The 15,428-nt window shown below is 35.9% G+C and overlaps 1 protein-coding gene across 1 annotated transcript in view; it reads right to left on the bottom strand.

The window, feature by feature from the left end:
* The window catches only part of COL12A1 (collagen type XII alpha 1 chain), a 97,967-nt gene that overhangs the window by 38,022 nt on the left and 44,517 nt on the right, over nt 1–15,428 (bottom strand). Inside the window, exons 23-37 of the mRNA XM_041410635.1 lie at nt 14,159–14,288; nt 13,020–13,165; nt 12,612–12,741; nt 11,684–11,823; nt 10,807–10,936; nt 9,291–9,430; nt 8,903–9,035; nt 8,774–8,800; nt 8,327–8,469; nt 6,061–6,190; nt 5,076–5,215; nt 3,872–4,001; nt 3,089–3,231; nt 2,067–2,196; nt 1,018–1,160 (exon numbers count right to left, since the gene is read on the bottom strand). Of these exons, the coding sequence (XP_041266569.1) occupies nt 1,018–1,160; nt 2,067–2,196; nt 3,089–3,231; nt 3,872–4,001; nt 5,076–5,215; nt 6,061–6,190; nt 8,327–8,469; nt 8,774–8,800; nt 8,903–9,035; nt 9,291–9,430; nt 10,807–10,936; nt 11,684–11,823; nt 12,612–12,741; nt 13,020–13,165; nt 14,159–14,288 (1,935 nt within the window). The remainder of the gene's footprint in view (nt 1–1,017; nt 1,161–2,066; nt 2,197–3,088; nt 3,232–3,871; nt 4,002–5,075; nt 5,216–6,060; nt 6,191–8,326; nt 8,470–8,773; nt 8,801–8,902; nt 9,036–9,290; nt 9,431–10,806; nt 10,937–11,683; nt 11,824–12,611; nt 12,742–13,019; nt 13,166–14,158; nt 14,289–15,428) is intronic.

The following is a 15,428-nucleotide window of genomic DNA, read 5'->3' as shown; positions in this document are numbered from 1 at the left end:
AATATATTGACATATAAAAATGTCACTATTTATGCATCCCTCAATCTCAGCTTCCTTATGCAGTCATGCACTATTTCTCCCTTCTATTGAAAATGTAGGTATAAACCCAAAAGTGATCCTGCTCCATAAGGAAGACATAAAACACTGAAACTAAGGGAAGTAACTTGAGCTATCTCTCCCAAAAGCACATGCCTATCAGCACTTCCTATGAATACTTGATTAAAATTTTCAGTTGTTTGAGACTTGCTGGTTTTATGGATTGTCCAATCTTTTCTGCAAAGATATGTGTGTTGACAATATGTGTGTCCTGATTAATGAGTCCAGTACGGAACTTTCAAACAGTGAATTTTCAGCAAATGCTATACAGTAATATAAAAGCAATAAAAATATCATTTTGGCTGGTGGCAGTTGGCAGGAATTCTGCCCTTGTCTTCTATAGGATCTGAGCTTGGCTTTGCTATAAATACTCTGTGAATTTTATAAGTTTCAGAATAACTTGTGCTATCATTAAGGTGAAGGAAATGAAACACACTTACAATTCATACTGAACCTTAGAACAGCAAGTTAGATGCTGAATCAAAGTTATCATTGCTGTCTTATGAGACTCTGTCAATTCTCTTCAATTTATGAAATGCAGACTTATATTTATTCTGTAACCTAGAGCACTGACTTTGTAATGAATACAGTATGAAGTAATAGATGGCTATTCAATCCATCGCACTTTAACGAAATGCCAGGAAGCAGATTCTATTCAGAATCTTCTGATTAATGCATGACTCACATATTTAACATTATTTCACACACATATTTGTTCAAGAAACCATATATTTTCTGTAGCTTCATGGAAAAAAAACCCCTGTTTCATACAAACCATGGCTTCCTAACCTTGACAACAATGACCAGAAAACCCACAGAGCTTGTACAGTGTACTACATGTAGAACACGTCTTGTTTTTTCTGTAGCCTAAAGAATTGGCTGAAAACATCTCAGTGCTTACTAAGGAACTACAGAACTTACGTATTCATCAATAGGGTCTCCCACAGTGGGTGAATAAATGATTCTGTACTGCTGGACTGGCCCATCAGCATGGTCCCATTGCACAGAAAGGCTGTTTGTAGTCTCATCAAATACTCTCACATTCCTTGGGCCACTGCGAGGCACTGAAGAATGAAAATACAGAAGGTTGTACAGGGCATGATACCTCTAGATCAGTGTCACCCTCATAAATTCAAATGTTGCCCTGAAGCCAAAGTCAAGGGCCCTTCCTGAAACCCTGAATAAATAAATATACTTGGGCAGATTAAGTCAATGATCATGCAGCAGTGCCTGAAGGTCTTAAATAGAAAGAGAGCCAAACTAGAGCAGTACGGAAGAGAGAGGACATCCAGATGTGGAAAGTGAGCATACATATATTCTGCTTCTCAAACTCCTGCAGACAAGTATAACTATAGCCTGCCACATCTTCAAGTTTTAGCTGAATATAGGGATTTTACAGGGAAAACATAGAAGAAGCAAAACTATTGTTGTTGACAGGTTCTGTACCTGTTACTTCTAGTATGAATTGTAAAGAATCTAAGCATAACCCAACCAAGATCCTGTGAGATAAGTTGTAATGAGGAGATTTTGGTGTTTAGGTGTGTGCAGCTAAAAACAAAGAGCTGCAGAGGCCAACACATACAATTACTGTATCAGACACTGAACATGAATCCCTTTTTTTTTTACTGACAACTAATTCTACCCATCTTAATAGGCTATTTTTTTAACAAAAGACAAATTGTTATCCATCTGTAATTTGATTTTGAAAAGAGCTTTTTAACTCTTACACATTCAAATTAAGCTTATTTCCCAATTGAAAATTACATTGCTAATCATTCAAGTACCACAACTGACTGACAGCATAGCAAAAGTCCCCTGCCACAGAGGCCTATAATTGCTGCAGCATAATTCAGATGTATAATTCAGAGTTGCAATAAATAGCTTACATTATTTGTAATTGTAACTAATTTTATATGTCCTTCACACACCAGTTTTGATGTATATTTCACAACACAAGTAATGTCTCTTACATGTTCTTCCCTGTGCTTGGCTTGGATTTCCCTCTCCATCTGCATACAGAGCTATAACATTTATTGAGTAAGCGGTGTCAGGAGTCAAGCGCTCCAGAATCACATCACGAGTGTTGCCTGGCACCACAATCTAAAAAAGAAACAACAAGCACCTATATAAATAAAGTTTCAGCTTATACCATCTCTTTTTAGAAAACAACTTGAATGAAATACAAAAAAATTGGAAGCATGACCATGTTATGCACTGTCCAAGAAAAATAACACAAGTTTAAAATAAACATGCAATATTGATAAAAATTCAATAGCAGGTGAAAAAAAGAACAAACAACATAAGGAGCTCTCATTCTGCAAACACAATTCTTACTTTTTACATTTTACATTAAAATAGTTCGGAAAAAATAGGAGAAACATTCATAAACAGAAGCTAAAAAAGTAATTTCTGTCACAGTTTACTATGTATAAAGGACATCAAAAGTCCTTACCATTCCTTACATAAAAACACGTATATCTACATTTACAATACAGGTGTACATTTTACGTTAGTACATTCATAGTCAAAACTTTAAAACTGTACTATAGAAATCCAATAAGTCTTCACACCTGGAGGGTACTTTTTTACCCATATCCAGACTTCACTGGTCACCAACCCCCCAAAAGAGTAGTGATTTAGGGTAAGCAGATGGCATCTGGTTTCCTAATTACACAATTCCTAATAAATATTTGTTGTCTCCTACTCTCTTGAAAAAAAAAATATTTAACTCATATTTACCTGCAATATGATAAAGGATACTCAATCATCAATACAGCGTTTTAAATGGGAGAGTCTTATTTCTTATTTCTCTCATTTTACCAAATTAAGCCTCTATTAACAATGGACTAGGCTCCCATAAACACCATGCTTTCCACAGAGACTCTCCTGGGCAGACAGTTGGCCTGAGTTTACTGTTATTTTTTACACTCATTGAAGGAAGCAGTATTCTCTACACACATTTGACTAATAGTATAAAAGCTAAATTACTTACAGATTCTGATGGCCTTGGGCCAGACAGTGGAGCATAATTAATTCTATATTGCTGTACTGGACCTGGAGCAGGTTCCCAACGGACATTCATGCTGTTTGGTGTGGGATTGTAAACGTGAATGTTTCTTGGTGTTCCTCTCTCCACTAGATCAAGGATAATTTAAATTAAGTTTTAGAAAGTTGCCTGTGTAAGTTCTATTTCAAAATGAATTTAAAACAGTGCTCAAAATAAGATGAAAAGCACCTCAGCCCAAGATAAACAAATTGCTTTTGTTAGCCCAAAATTTACAAAGCTAAGAATCTCCATGTTCAGTCTTTCCAAACTTCCGTACCAGGCAGCAAAGTACATGTTTGTACTGCAAATTGAAAATATGATCATAACACTTTGTTTTCCTATTGTTGATCAGATATGTACCCCAAACTACACATTTTAGGTCAAGCTGACATTAGTAGCCCAAACTTCCTGGAAAATTTTAAGTACATGCAAGCACATTAGCATGGATTAACACCAATATTCACTCTTTGCTCACAAGTATTTCTACAAGCACTACAATTAAAATGTTACTGTTCTACACTAAGTGTGCTGCTCAACTTTTGGAGCTAAGCTTGCCTGAGTTAAGTGGACTGAAAGCCTCCACACAAATAAGCAAGGGAAACAGAATAAGTTACAAAGCTGCAAAAATAACCAAACAGGTAAACTTTTAATGTAAAATCAATTTCTAATAATCTGAGGTTATTCATAAAAAATTCCTAACATTTTCATGAAAAGGGCTATTTTGCTTACAGGTGCGTCCAGTGTCAGAGGTACGTCCACCATCCCCCTCTGGGAAAACTGGAACCACAGTTACAGTGTAAGGTGTGTTGGGTTCAAGAGTCCTCAGAATGACATAGTTTGTATTTCCTGGTACTGTGGTCTATAAATTTAAAAAGAAAGGGTCAAGAAACTTACAAAAACATGCCAAAAAATAGTTTAAGTTTTTTATTTATCACTTATTCCCCTACCATATCTAATTTACAGACTGGATGTGATAAAAACTTTACAAAAGGTGAAGCTTAAAATAACATGATTTGTGGTATCTTCTAGAACTGCTTTTCAAGAACATTCTCTCTCAGACTTAACACAAAGGAGTTCCATGCATTCCTATATAGCTCCCTTACAGCTCTCTCTACTTTTGGGTCCAGATCCTGCTGTATACTAATGAAAGTAGCAGAATCTGCCATGATCTCTTTAATGACTACTATTTAGAAGCTCAGAGGCATTAAAATATCACTTTCTAAGTTTAAAAAAACCCATTACATAGCACTACAACATGTTGATGACAAAAAGTATAATGAGCAGCTCATGTTAGGAAATAAAAAACTCCACTACACTTAAGAGTATTTGTCATCAGCAGCACCTTAGTTCCTATTGAAACAATAACATTCATGTATGACATTTCATGTGCACATTGAATTGCACTGATATAGAAAAAGAAACACAAGGGGGAAACAATATTTCCCAGTCTGCAGCAAGGGTTTCCTATTTTCAGGATTCTTTTAGCTCTTAAGTAATAAATAATTTTGGGAGATTAGAATGTGGATTTTTCTGCTTCCACCAATACCATTGAAGCCTACAGTCACATGATTCTTAGCACTAAAGATGGGTAGAAATTAAGTCTGCCAACTTTTAAGCTTTTGTACACCCTGAAGTCAGCGTTACATTCACACACAGTGCCCTAGGGATAAAGAAACAAAAAATTGTGTGTGGTATTAAATCCCATGCTAAGAACTAATCACTGATGGTCTACGATATGAAATCAAACATCTGTAATACAGGTGGGAGGAATTTTTATGGAGTTCCTGTACATTTTCTCCAGAGGGGCTATGAACAGAAAAAAAGCCACTGCATAGGCAAACAAGATCTACTTCACCCAGCAGCACTTCTCTCACCACCACCATGAGCAGTAATTTATCTGAGATGGTTAGTGAGATCCACATGAAGAATTTACCATTTCTTCTGCACCTCCAGCTGTAGGTCTATAAAATACTTTGTACTGGCGAGGACTTCCTTCTGCATGATCCCATCGAACATTCAGAGTACTGGTGGTTGGGTCATAAACTAGCAAGTTCTTCACAGTAGTGAGCGGTTCTGAAACAGATCAGTAAGATGTCAGAAATGTGGAACCCTATTCTCTCCTTTTTGCTGTCAGATCATACTTCTGTAATGTATCCTTAGAAAATTTTAAAAATAGGTTTAGTAGCTCATGTTAAATCTTATTTATCTTCATTGCTCAGAACACATCAGCTCTATCCAACGCCACAAAAAATGTTAGTTAGAAAAATTTATTTCTGGACACTATTTTGGAATTCTGCAATGAGTTCATTAGGATTTTTTCTTCATTCCTCACCAAACCCATTGCTGTGTCGGACTTTCCATTGCAAGCTCATAATTAAAGTAAATGCAACTGAATTAATAATTTTATAATTATATAATTATTTAAGTAAATACATTGAAATGGGTTTTATACCTGGAGTGTCTCTGATAGCAAATCATTCAGTGATTTCTATAGCAGGATCAAAAAAATGCATCAATATAAAATGGTGGAGTCCTAAAGCTCACACTGTGAAGGTCAGCCTTTCAATTGAAGGTGCTTAAAAGCATACAAATATGAGAGTAACATGCCCTCAGATGCTTTAAGGTGCTTACCAAATTATGGCATAAAACAAGTAAACAAATTTAAATGAAGAAGAAGTTCCATAGTAAGATTTGGCTTTCTCTCAGCTTTAAAAGCTGGACATCCAGTCAAAGGCAGTGGTCAAGGGTTTCTCTACAGCCAGTAGACTGACAGGTGTTCTTACTTCAGAAACTTGAAAGCCAACAAAGGAAAAATGACACATACAGTTTCACCACAAGAAAGTTTTCTTAACTCTTCTGAAAAGCAATACATGGATATTGTCTTATACTAAATAAGAAGACCTGAATATGTTACTCACTGGTTCTGCCTCGTCCTGTCATTCGTCCCCCTTCACCATCTGCGTACATTGATGACACAGTAATAGCATATGGTGTGTCAGGCTGCAGCTTCTGTATCACCACACTGTTCTGTCGTCCCCCAACAGTAGTCTGCAGCAAAACAAAAGGAAAATATTAAAATCCCTTTTATACCCTCTCTTTTGTCCTTATTGCTCCAGTAAAGAATGCATGCATTTGATGCAGAGTGGAAAACACTGTGTGTATCAATGCTGTGATTTTCTTGTGACTGACACTGACAGTAGACATTGAACATAGTAATATTTAGTACATATTGGTTTTAGCAAGTTAAGACTTTAGACAAAGCCACTATTCTTTAAAATCTTCAAACTTGAATACAACTACAATTATATATAAACTCCCAGTTCTGTACCAGCACAAATTACATTGTACCTCCTATCATTCTTTGTACTTTTAAGACTATCTGCACATTTTCAAAGCCTATTCAGCTAACGTGTTCAGCATAACACTTCCAATCATCTGCTGTTCAAGAACTGACAACGAGCAAGAATTTACACATCTTCACATTTCATAGCAGTAGATTATTTTAATTTACAAGCAGACTATTTTAACTTACAATCAAAGCGGCTTTTGTTCTCAAGTGTACAAAGTTCCTTTTAAAGCACAAATGCTTTCATCATACCATCATGGCTGCCTCTACATTTTAGTATCTGACTGCCTTTCAAAACCTGACACTAAATTATCATGATGGTCTCTGCAGTTCTGTGTGCAGATTTTGCAGACTTTTTTTTCTGTCTTCAAATCACCTGTGATTCCTCTTGGTGCTGAGGCTATCAAAAGTCAGACAGGGCAATAAAAAAAACCCAGAAATTATATTTTAAATACTTTGGTGGGACTATTCTACTGCCTACCCAGCGCTACAGTTTAATAAAATATCAGAGTAGCAAAAGAAGACAAGGGATTATGATCATATGACTGCAAGTCATTTGCAAACACACATTAAATGCCATGAGCAGAGTAGGAGAGTTCTGTGTGCTCTCCTTAAATAGAGGTGTTTTTTCCAACTGCCACTGCTTGACTCTATCCAGCTGTAAGCAATTAAGTCTACTAACCATATTCTTTGCACAGATTTCAAGAGAATCATTATAATTCCCTTTTTACTCCACTGCCTGCAATTAATTACAGATGTTAATTAAACATATTGCTGTTCCTCCTTATTCCTCTAGTGATTTCTCACTAAAATAGTGTTTGCTCAAAATACATTGCAATTACCTCAACCCAAATGCATGTTGTTCAGAAGAGAGTTAAAATGGGTGTGTAAATATCCAACTGATTCTAAAGTAAATATTCCTAGATATACTTCTGAACATGTGTGATCTCCGATTACAGAGGCGAGCTAAATGAATGTGGTTCTCATCTGAGACTGTTCCTCTGACTCATTTGACAGTAACCACAACAGCCTCCCACTACAGAATAGGGCATTTTTAAATAGCACACACTCCTGATAAACAGCCTGACTGAATTACCATTCCCAGGCTGTGCTGCATAGGCTGCCAGTAGCCAAAACTGTTCATGCTGACAACACAGGGAAAGCTGGCTGATCTTAAAGTACTGTCTCTTTACAGCATTACAGCTTCTCATCACAGTAAAAGAGTCTCAAATACCTTCAATACTTCATCAGCACATGTTTTGCATGTATTTCTGTCTGCAACTGCTACCTCTGTGTGTTTTTCTGACCCTAGAGTGGTGAGAGAGAGTCTCAACCGTTCACAGCATGTTCCATGGCAAAGTCTTCTGGTGACATGGGAATTACACTATGAAAATGATGGCAAACTCTGGACTATGAAAGTAGTCATGGTAGTTCATATTACTGATTGTCCTGACACCTCTATCTGTGACTTGTAGCCTTAGATGCTGATTGACTTACTCCTCAACACACTTTATTTTAGTTTTATCCATGGATAAAAGTTGGAGTTTATGAACTCAAAAGATCTTTTCCAACCTAAATGAGTCTATGATTATGTGATTTTTGAGATAACAGGATGCATCCAAAAGTATTGCTGCTCAATTAAGAGTATTCTAACTTGGATTTGAAAGGGAAAAAAAAAAAGGTAGGATTATATACTTATTCACTACAAATATAAATCTTCATGTAAAAAATAACTAATATATTCAGTGTTGTGCTTTGAAAATAAATTCTTCTAATGGATTACTTTGCAGAAAGTTGCATTTAAGGTTGAATAACTTTAGCACTTTAAAATTAGTTACCGACTGTTCAGGGCCATCCCCACTGATGGGCTGGTAAACAATCCTGTATCTCTGCACTCGACCACTGGCAGGATCCCATTTGACAGTCAAACTGTGTGAAGTTGCATTGTACACCTGAAGGTTTCGTGGGCCACTCTTTGGGGCTGAGAAGCATAATAAAGAAAAGAATAAATATGTAGCTCACCAAAGAGCAGAGACAAACAATTCTTACTTTTAGGGCTGCATGAATGCCTGATCAAGAGCAGACCATATTAAGTACAGGGGAACATAAACTGTAATGTTTGTAAAATAATAAACATGTGGTAATTTAGTGTTTAGTATTCTTCCAAATACACAATAATATTTATTAAATGATCTCAGCTTTTTAATGTCAACATTTGTCACAGTTTAGAAAAACAGTTGTGAGTTTCCTTCAATAAAATGGTACCTGGAAATTCAGATTCTTACCTTGTGTAGTGATAGGTACCAAGGGTACTAGGAAAAAAAGCAGAAAGAATTTTCAGAATTCTTGTATGTGTGTGCCTTCTGTTTCAATAACTATGAATAACAACATGCAGAATCTCTTTATTTACTTACATGTTCTTTCACTGCCAATGAGCACATCACTTTCTGATTCATCAGGATAGATGGCAGTAACTGAGACATCATATAATGTATCTGGATTCAAATTTTCAAAGACCACACTATTCTCTTCCCCATTTAAGATAGTCTTGTGAAGAAATTAAAAAAAAAAAAAGGAAAAGGTAAATAAACAAAACAAAACATACAAATGAAACAGGCAAACAGAGTGGGATATAACTGAGTTTTTACTCAGTAACATTACTGGACATGCTGTAAGTATGTGTCCTACACCTTCTCACTGAATTTCCAAATTATAGGCCATTTATCAATTACATATCTGAGTTTAAAAATACACCCTCTGAGATACTGCCCACAAAAGCATAGGGTGGCTGCCTATTCTTACCTCCTGTTTTTCTCCTCTTCCATAGGGCCCCCATGTTATTCTATATAGAGAGACATCTGGAGCTCCATGATCCCAAGTACCTCTGAAACTATTTGTAGTTATATCTGTGATTCTGAGATTGGCTGGTGCTGGCACAGGTTCTATTATGAGAAAAGGAAAAATATTCCATAAAATGTAAATACAAAATAAATACAGTTAAACAGAGGAATTACTCAGACAAATAATTTAGAAGATTATGTAGAAGATTCATCTCCCAGCTACCACACTTCTAATGACTACAATCAAACACAGTAGTATTACCCTGTCCACTTACACTAAGCAAATTATCCCTCATAAGGTCACATCATTAGGTCATTGTCTGATAAAACAGACCTCAGCAGAAGTCACAACTCACATGCCTACTCAAAACAACTGAAGCCCTGGCTGTTATATTTTGGAGTTACATGGAGTGAATATGAACTCCCATAGACACAGGTCAAGTTCCTGCAGGAGTTTCTCACAAATCTTAAAATTCTTTATATAAGCCAAATAAGTCGCCATTTATTTAGAAAGAATTCACAGAGGTTAACTGTGAGTTAAGGAGGGAAAATATTATAGCCACTGGGAAGAAATATGTAAACAGGTAGAACCAGAGAATTAAACTTGAAATAATTTCTTTGGCAGACCTTTCCTCTTCTTTCCTTACAAATACATTCACACAAAACCACAGGTACAGAGCAAAGACTAGCACAACAGCGAGCAGGAAATCTCACAAGCATTTTAAAACACACTAGACTACCAAATGAAAAAGTCAGAAGGAAAAATGAGACAGAATATTAATGGGTTTTTTCTTCTTTTTCATACCAGATGGAGGGGCAGTGAAAAGGTAAAATTACTCTTTTCTATTGTAGGTTTTCTGGTTAACTATATTCTTAAATCCTGTGCTTTGATGAGGATGACAACTGGCTTGATAGTTGCTTTCTCCTTTCAGTCTGGCACATCTCTTGTATGGAGATCATCTCTTACAGCTTGTGCAGCTCCATCTCCTTGCCTTTATTTTTTGAGGTTATTCAAAAGCCACCTTTATGATTGTCTAAAAGTAAAGGCTGCCATGATGCAAAAACTCTCTTGGATCAGAGGCAAGATTTGTCTCTCTAATACTCTAGTACATGGCCCAGCTTCTGACACACTTGCCCAGATTTCTGCAAAGACTTGCCAAACCTTTCCTCTATTGTCCTTATATTTTCTTATCGATTCTACACCTACACTTCTCCTTCAGTCTTTAATTAGAAATAGTTTTGCCTTAGTGGCTCTTCACCTCTCTGCAGACTGCAATGTCAGTGTTCACTGCAGTAAGACACAGCTCATCTAAGATTTCTGAGGTTTATTACATTGCAAATAATGCTACAAGTGCAAATAAAGTATTTATCAGATTAAATTAGAGCTTCACCTAAAATCAGTAGCATATTGCAACACACACCATTTAAATCAAATATAAGGCCAAAACAACCATAGGAATGATTATTAGAAAACTTACGAGTGACAGCTTCTGCATTTGTTGGTATGGATTCCCCTTCGTCATACACAGCAACAACTTTTACATTGTACAGTGTTTGGGAGGAAAGATCAGAGAGAGTAGTGCTGGTTTTGAGTCGGTCAAGTTCCACCTAAGAATAAAAATAGTGACTTAAAGGATTGTAAATTGCTCTATTTCTTACTCTGCATTTGGTCTAATGGCAGAAATTCCTGTGGTGAAAAACAAAGTATTCTGCAGTAAGTTTTACCATTTGCCCTTAAATTTACACCTAAATATTGAGTGTTCTCTACTAATTCCTTTGCAAAACATTATATCAGATACACATAGTCCTTATCGATCATTCACTGATTTATTCATTTAGAAACAAGGATGCAGACTGAACCTTTGGAACATTCTGGTTCCTTTAAAAAAGAAATTTAATTCTCCAAGAGCTGATTTATGCCTAGCAGCACAATTAAGGAAAACTTGTACATAACTAAAAGACATCTCTAACAATGCTCACACATGTTCTGCCAGTAGGAAAAGGGGCTAACATACCTTTATTCCACTATCCTGTCCTCTTAATTGTAAGCCATTCTTAGACCTTGGCAGTACGATATTTAAGCAGAGCGTAGATATGGCTATTTACCAAAACATATGAAAATTCTTCAGTCAGTTTGAGGATCTTTTCCTCCCTGGATGAGGAGGAAGATGGGAGTACCCAAGAAATCTATCTTGTGCTCATTCAGTTTCCAAGAAATCGTTACACTTTCCAGACTGCAATCACTATGAACTGATGTTCTTTGCTCTCGCTGGTGAGTTATAATACTACCTTTACCATTATTTTAGTAATCTAGCTTCTCAAAATAAAACTTTCCTTGTACTTTAAAAACTTTACCTCCTTTACATCAGCATCATCAGCTATTTTGTATCTTAGGATGTATTTTCGAACTTTTCCTGGGGCAGGATCCCAAACGACTTTCATGGTGCTGTGAGTAACATCCTGAATTGTTAAACTTCTGGGTCCAGGCAAAGGTACTGTAAAAAAATTATAATAGTAAGTGAATGCTATTCATAGCAGAGGTATAGGTCTCTCACAGATAGAAGTGAATTCTCTTCACATCTTTCAGTTAAAGTCTTTCCAGTGAATGGAGGCAATCACTTTCTGAGGAGTTCATTGTCTTGGGCATTAGATGAGAGAGTTCAGAAGCTTATTTTCCCAGCAATGAGCAAAATAGCTATAAACTATGGTATTTTCACCTTTATAACTTATGAGCACAATACTTCCAGAAGTATCAGGGATTAAGACCATTACGTTTGGTGACAATAGCCACTTTTCATCTATGGTTAATGGTTTAAAATTTTTAAGGACATAAAACTAGCCATTCTGCATGCATCTAGACCAGAAGCATGCCTCTGCCAATAGGAAAATTTTAAGGAAAGGCATAAAAAAGGAAGCCAATTTAATCTATTCTTTTTTTAATATAGCATGTTTCTTTAGTAATTTCTATGCTTAAGAGGATGCCTGAATTTGGGAACAAGGTTTCTAAATTAATACAAGCAAAATTGAAACATTTTAAAAACACTGTGATCTCAAGATTTCTTTCATTATTTAAGTTTAAAATTATATTGCTCCCCTTTTAGTAATTGGACCCTTCTCATTGAAATTGCCTTTGAAGTCTTTGGGAAATGTGTGTTAGAAAATGCATAAAACGGTTAAGGTGGTCTTCTAAATGAAACAGATGACATAAAAGCTGTTGCATGAAATATCACTAAAATTAGGTGTTGCTGAAGCAATAACAAAGCAAAAATCAAGATGTCCATACATGTAACTTCCTGTGTGGTGAGTGGGTCACTCTGCATATCACCAAACAATACGTAAGCTGTTAAAGTGTACTCGGTGTTGGGGATGAGATCTACCAGCTGCACCTCATTCACTGATGGTCCCACACGCATCTGCGCATGAAAAATAACACACCATGTTTAAAAACTGAAGAAAGCAATGGCAGAAAAGCAAACAATGATTTAACTTCAAGGGAATTTTGTTTGTGAGATTCACAGTATATTTACAGTTTCCTGACTGATGTCATTGTATATAATATCCCAGTAAGTTCACTGCACTCAAGAAGCACACGCCAGTCTTTTGACTATTATGATAGTCAAAACATTTTTCAAAACATTTTTTCTTAATTTATTTTTGGTATAGTACAGGTAGCAAAGACAAATTCTCTTACCTCTTTCTCTGTGGCTGGGACTGTGGCATTCACAGGTTCGTATGTTAACAAATAACCAGTGGCTCCATTGAGAGGTTCCCATCTCACTCGCATGTAAGTTGATCCAATGTCATAAACATTCAAATTTCTAACTGAAGAGATTGGCACTGTCAAATACAAAAATACATATTAATTTATTTCATTCAACTTTTTATCACAAGTCATACCACTGAGAATATTGCATGTGGGTATTAGAGAAGTGATCTGCAAGCAGTGGCATTTAATTCCTTAGTTTAAGAATGAGGTAATGATAATACTGTTTTGAATGTGACCACAGATTTTTTATATACACAGCTAAAACTCTTACAAGTCTGCACTGGAACCATTTAATCTTGTAAAAAGCAGCATTAACTCACTTGAAAATTCTAATATGAAACAACATGACTGGCTTGCGATCTGTACAAAGAGGATTTTTGTCCTTTCTTTTTATTTTCTATATTTCTCAAATTGCTAAACAAGTGAAAAAATTCCATGAAATCATATGAAAAAGTAATGAAGACTTCATAAAAGTTATATATATTTTAACGCTTTTTGACAAGTTTAATACAAAATAAAGAAGTGAAATGAACAACAGACATTCAATATTATTAAAGAAGTAGAAGAGTCACCCTATGTTGCATAAAGCATAAATATACCTGAAATCAATATAGACAGCTCATAGGAGAAACATAGCTGAGTTATAACTCACAGAAGTGGCATAATTGTGTTAAATTAGCTTTTGCTAATTAGAAATAATTCTGTCTGGTAGTTGAAGAAATTAATTATGTAGCATAAACAATTTGTTTATGATCAGATTTCAAGAATTTATAAACTCTGTCTTGTAATTCATGTCTGTTGTTCTAGTTTTGTACAGCCATGCTTTATGAGCCTAGAAAGAAGCTGGGACCAATATTTTCTACCCTATTGCAGTTTCACTTTGTTGAAGTCTTCAAGACAACAAGGTCTGAACAACAAGAGTAACACAATGCAGTTTGGTAATTCAAATTAAATATTTTACTTCTGCTAAGAAGAAAATCCATAGTGCTGAAAGTTCTACTGGACAGCTCCCCAGGTGCCAAACTGGCTGTTAACATGTTATTCAAGACCCATTTCTAACTTACAAGTTGTTTCCCTGCCGATCAGAGGTTCACTGCTTTCATCTTCTACCACAGAAAACACATTAACCACATATTCTGTTTCAGGCTGCAGATCTTTCAGAACTGTTGTTCTTTCCATCCTACTTACATAAAACTGCAAGAGAAGCAATGTAGCAATGTTAATCACTGTAAAAAAATATGTTTCTAATCTTATCTCTAAGAAAAGCAATCATTCCTTGTGAAACTGCAGAAGTCAATGACAAGGAGATAAGTCTGGTCCTAATTTTGTATACATTTTGTCTGACAATATAGCATTGTTTTTGCAAAGCAACCTATAGGGAAATCTCAGATGGACACTTGTTCCAAACTGCACGGGATCTGCTTAGCATCACTTACAGTGCATTCTGATTTCACACATGGTTTACAATTATATACCACTAAAGAACATAAGGAAAGGACCAGGAAAAAAAGGGCCACTTTGGGAAAAATTTCAAAATCTGGGATAATCTCGATGGTTACAGCAAAAGGCATTGGAAACACCTGGTAGAACATAAATGCCTGGAACAAGTCAAATTGTAAAGTCAATGTGCACTGGAGTAACAGCTCAAACTTTAATCAAAGGCCAAATCTTGAACTCTTCAGGAGCCAAATATAAGATTTAAAGCCACAATCAGAGACGGGACGTTCAGAGGTAGGGACACAGAGGGACCTAACTACATTCTTCTAAACACTTAATTTTCCTAGATCCTATTCTGTTTGGTTGAAGACAGTAATGAGCAATTCAGATTTCCCAGGACCAAGAGTTGCCAGCCACTGGCTCTCTGTGTAGAAAAGTAGTAACCACAAGATAAGTTTGATCCTGTGCAATAAACAGTTGGAGTCATATAGTGTTAATCTGAGCACTTCTTACAAGCTGTCTTGCTCTCTGCAAAGCAGGAAATGCATTAAAAGGACAGGGGGCCTACCCCCTGTATGTATGATCAGAAAATTTCTGGTGCAGACATATTTCAACTAATATATGACAGTGGAGGATGAAAATAAAGGAGTTACTAGAAATAGAAGACAAGTCTTTATAAGATATGTATTTTACTTCTGGATTCATGACATTAAAACAACAAAAGTAATATATATGCTCCTAATTTTTGTAATTTTGTATAATATTTACCATGGCATGATATTCTTGACCTTAGGAGCACTTTTAAGTTGCTGTTACACCCTACTCAGCACAAATAGAGAATTATATTACCATGACATGGAAGTCCAGGGTTATACTGGACAATGTAAAAGATGAACA

Source organism: Onychostruthus taczanowskii, unplaced genomic scaffold (assembly GCF_017590055.1).
Source record: "Onychostruthus taczanowskii isolate IOZ18803 unplaced genomic scaffold, ASM1759005v1 scaffold33, whole genome shotgun sequence".
In the NCBI taxonomy this organism is placed as follows: domain Eukaryota; kingdom Metazoa; phylum Chordata; class Aves; order Passeriformes; family Passeridae; genus Onychostruthus; species Onychostruthus taczanowskii.
This window is presented reverse-complemented; position numbering and strand designations above follow the sequence as displayed.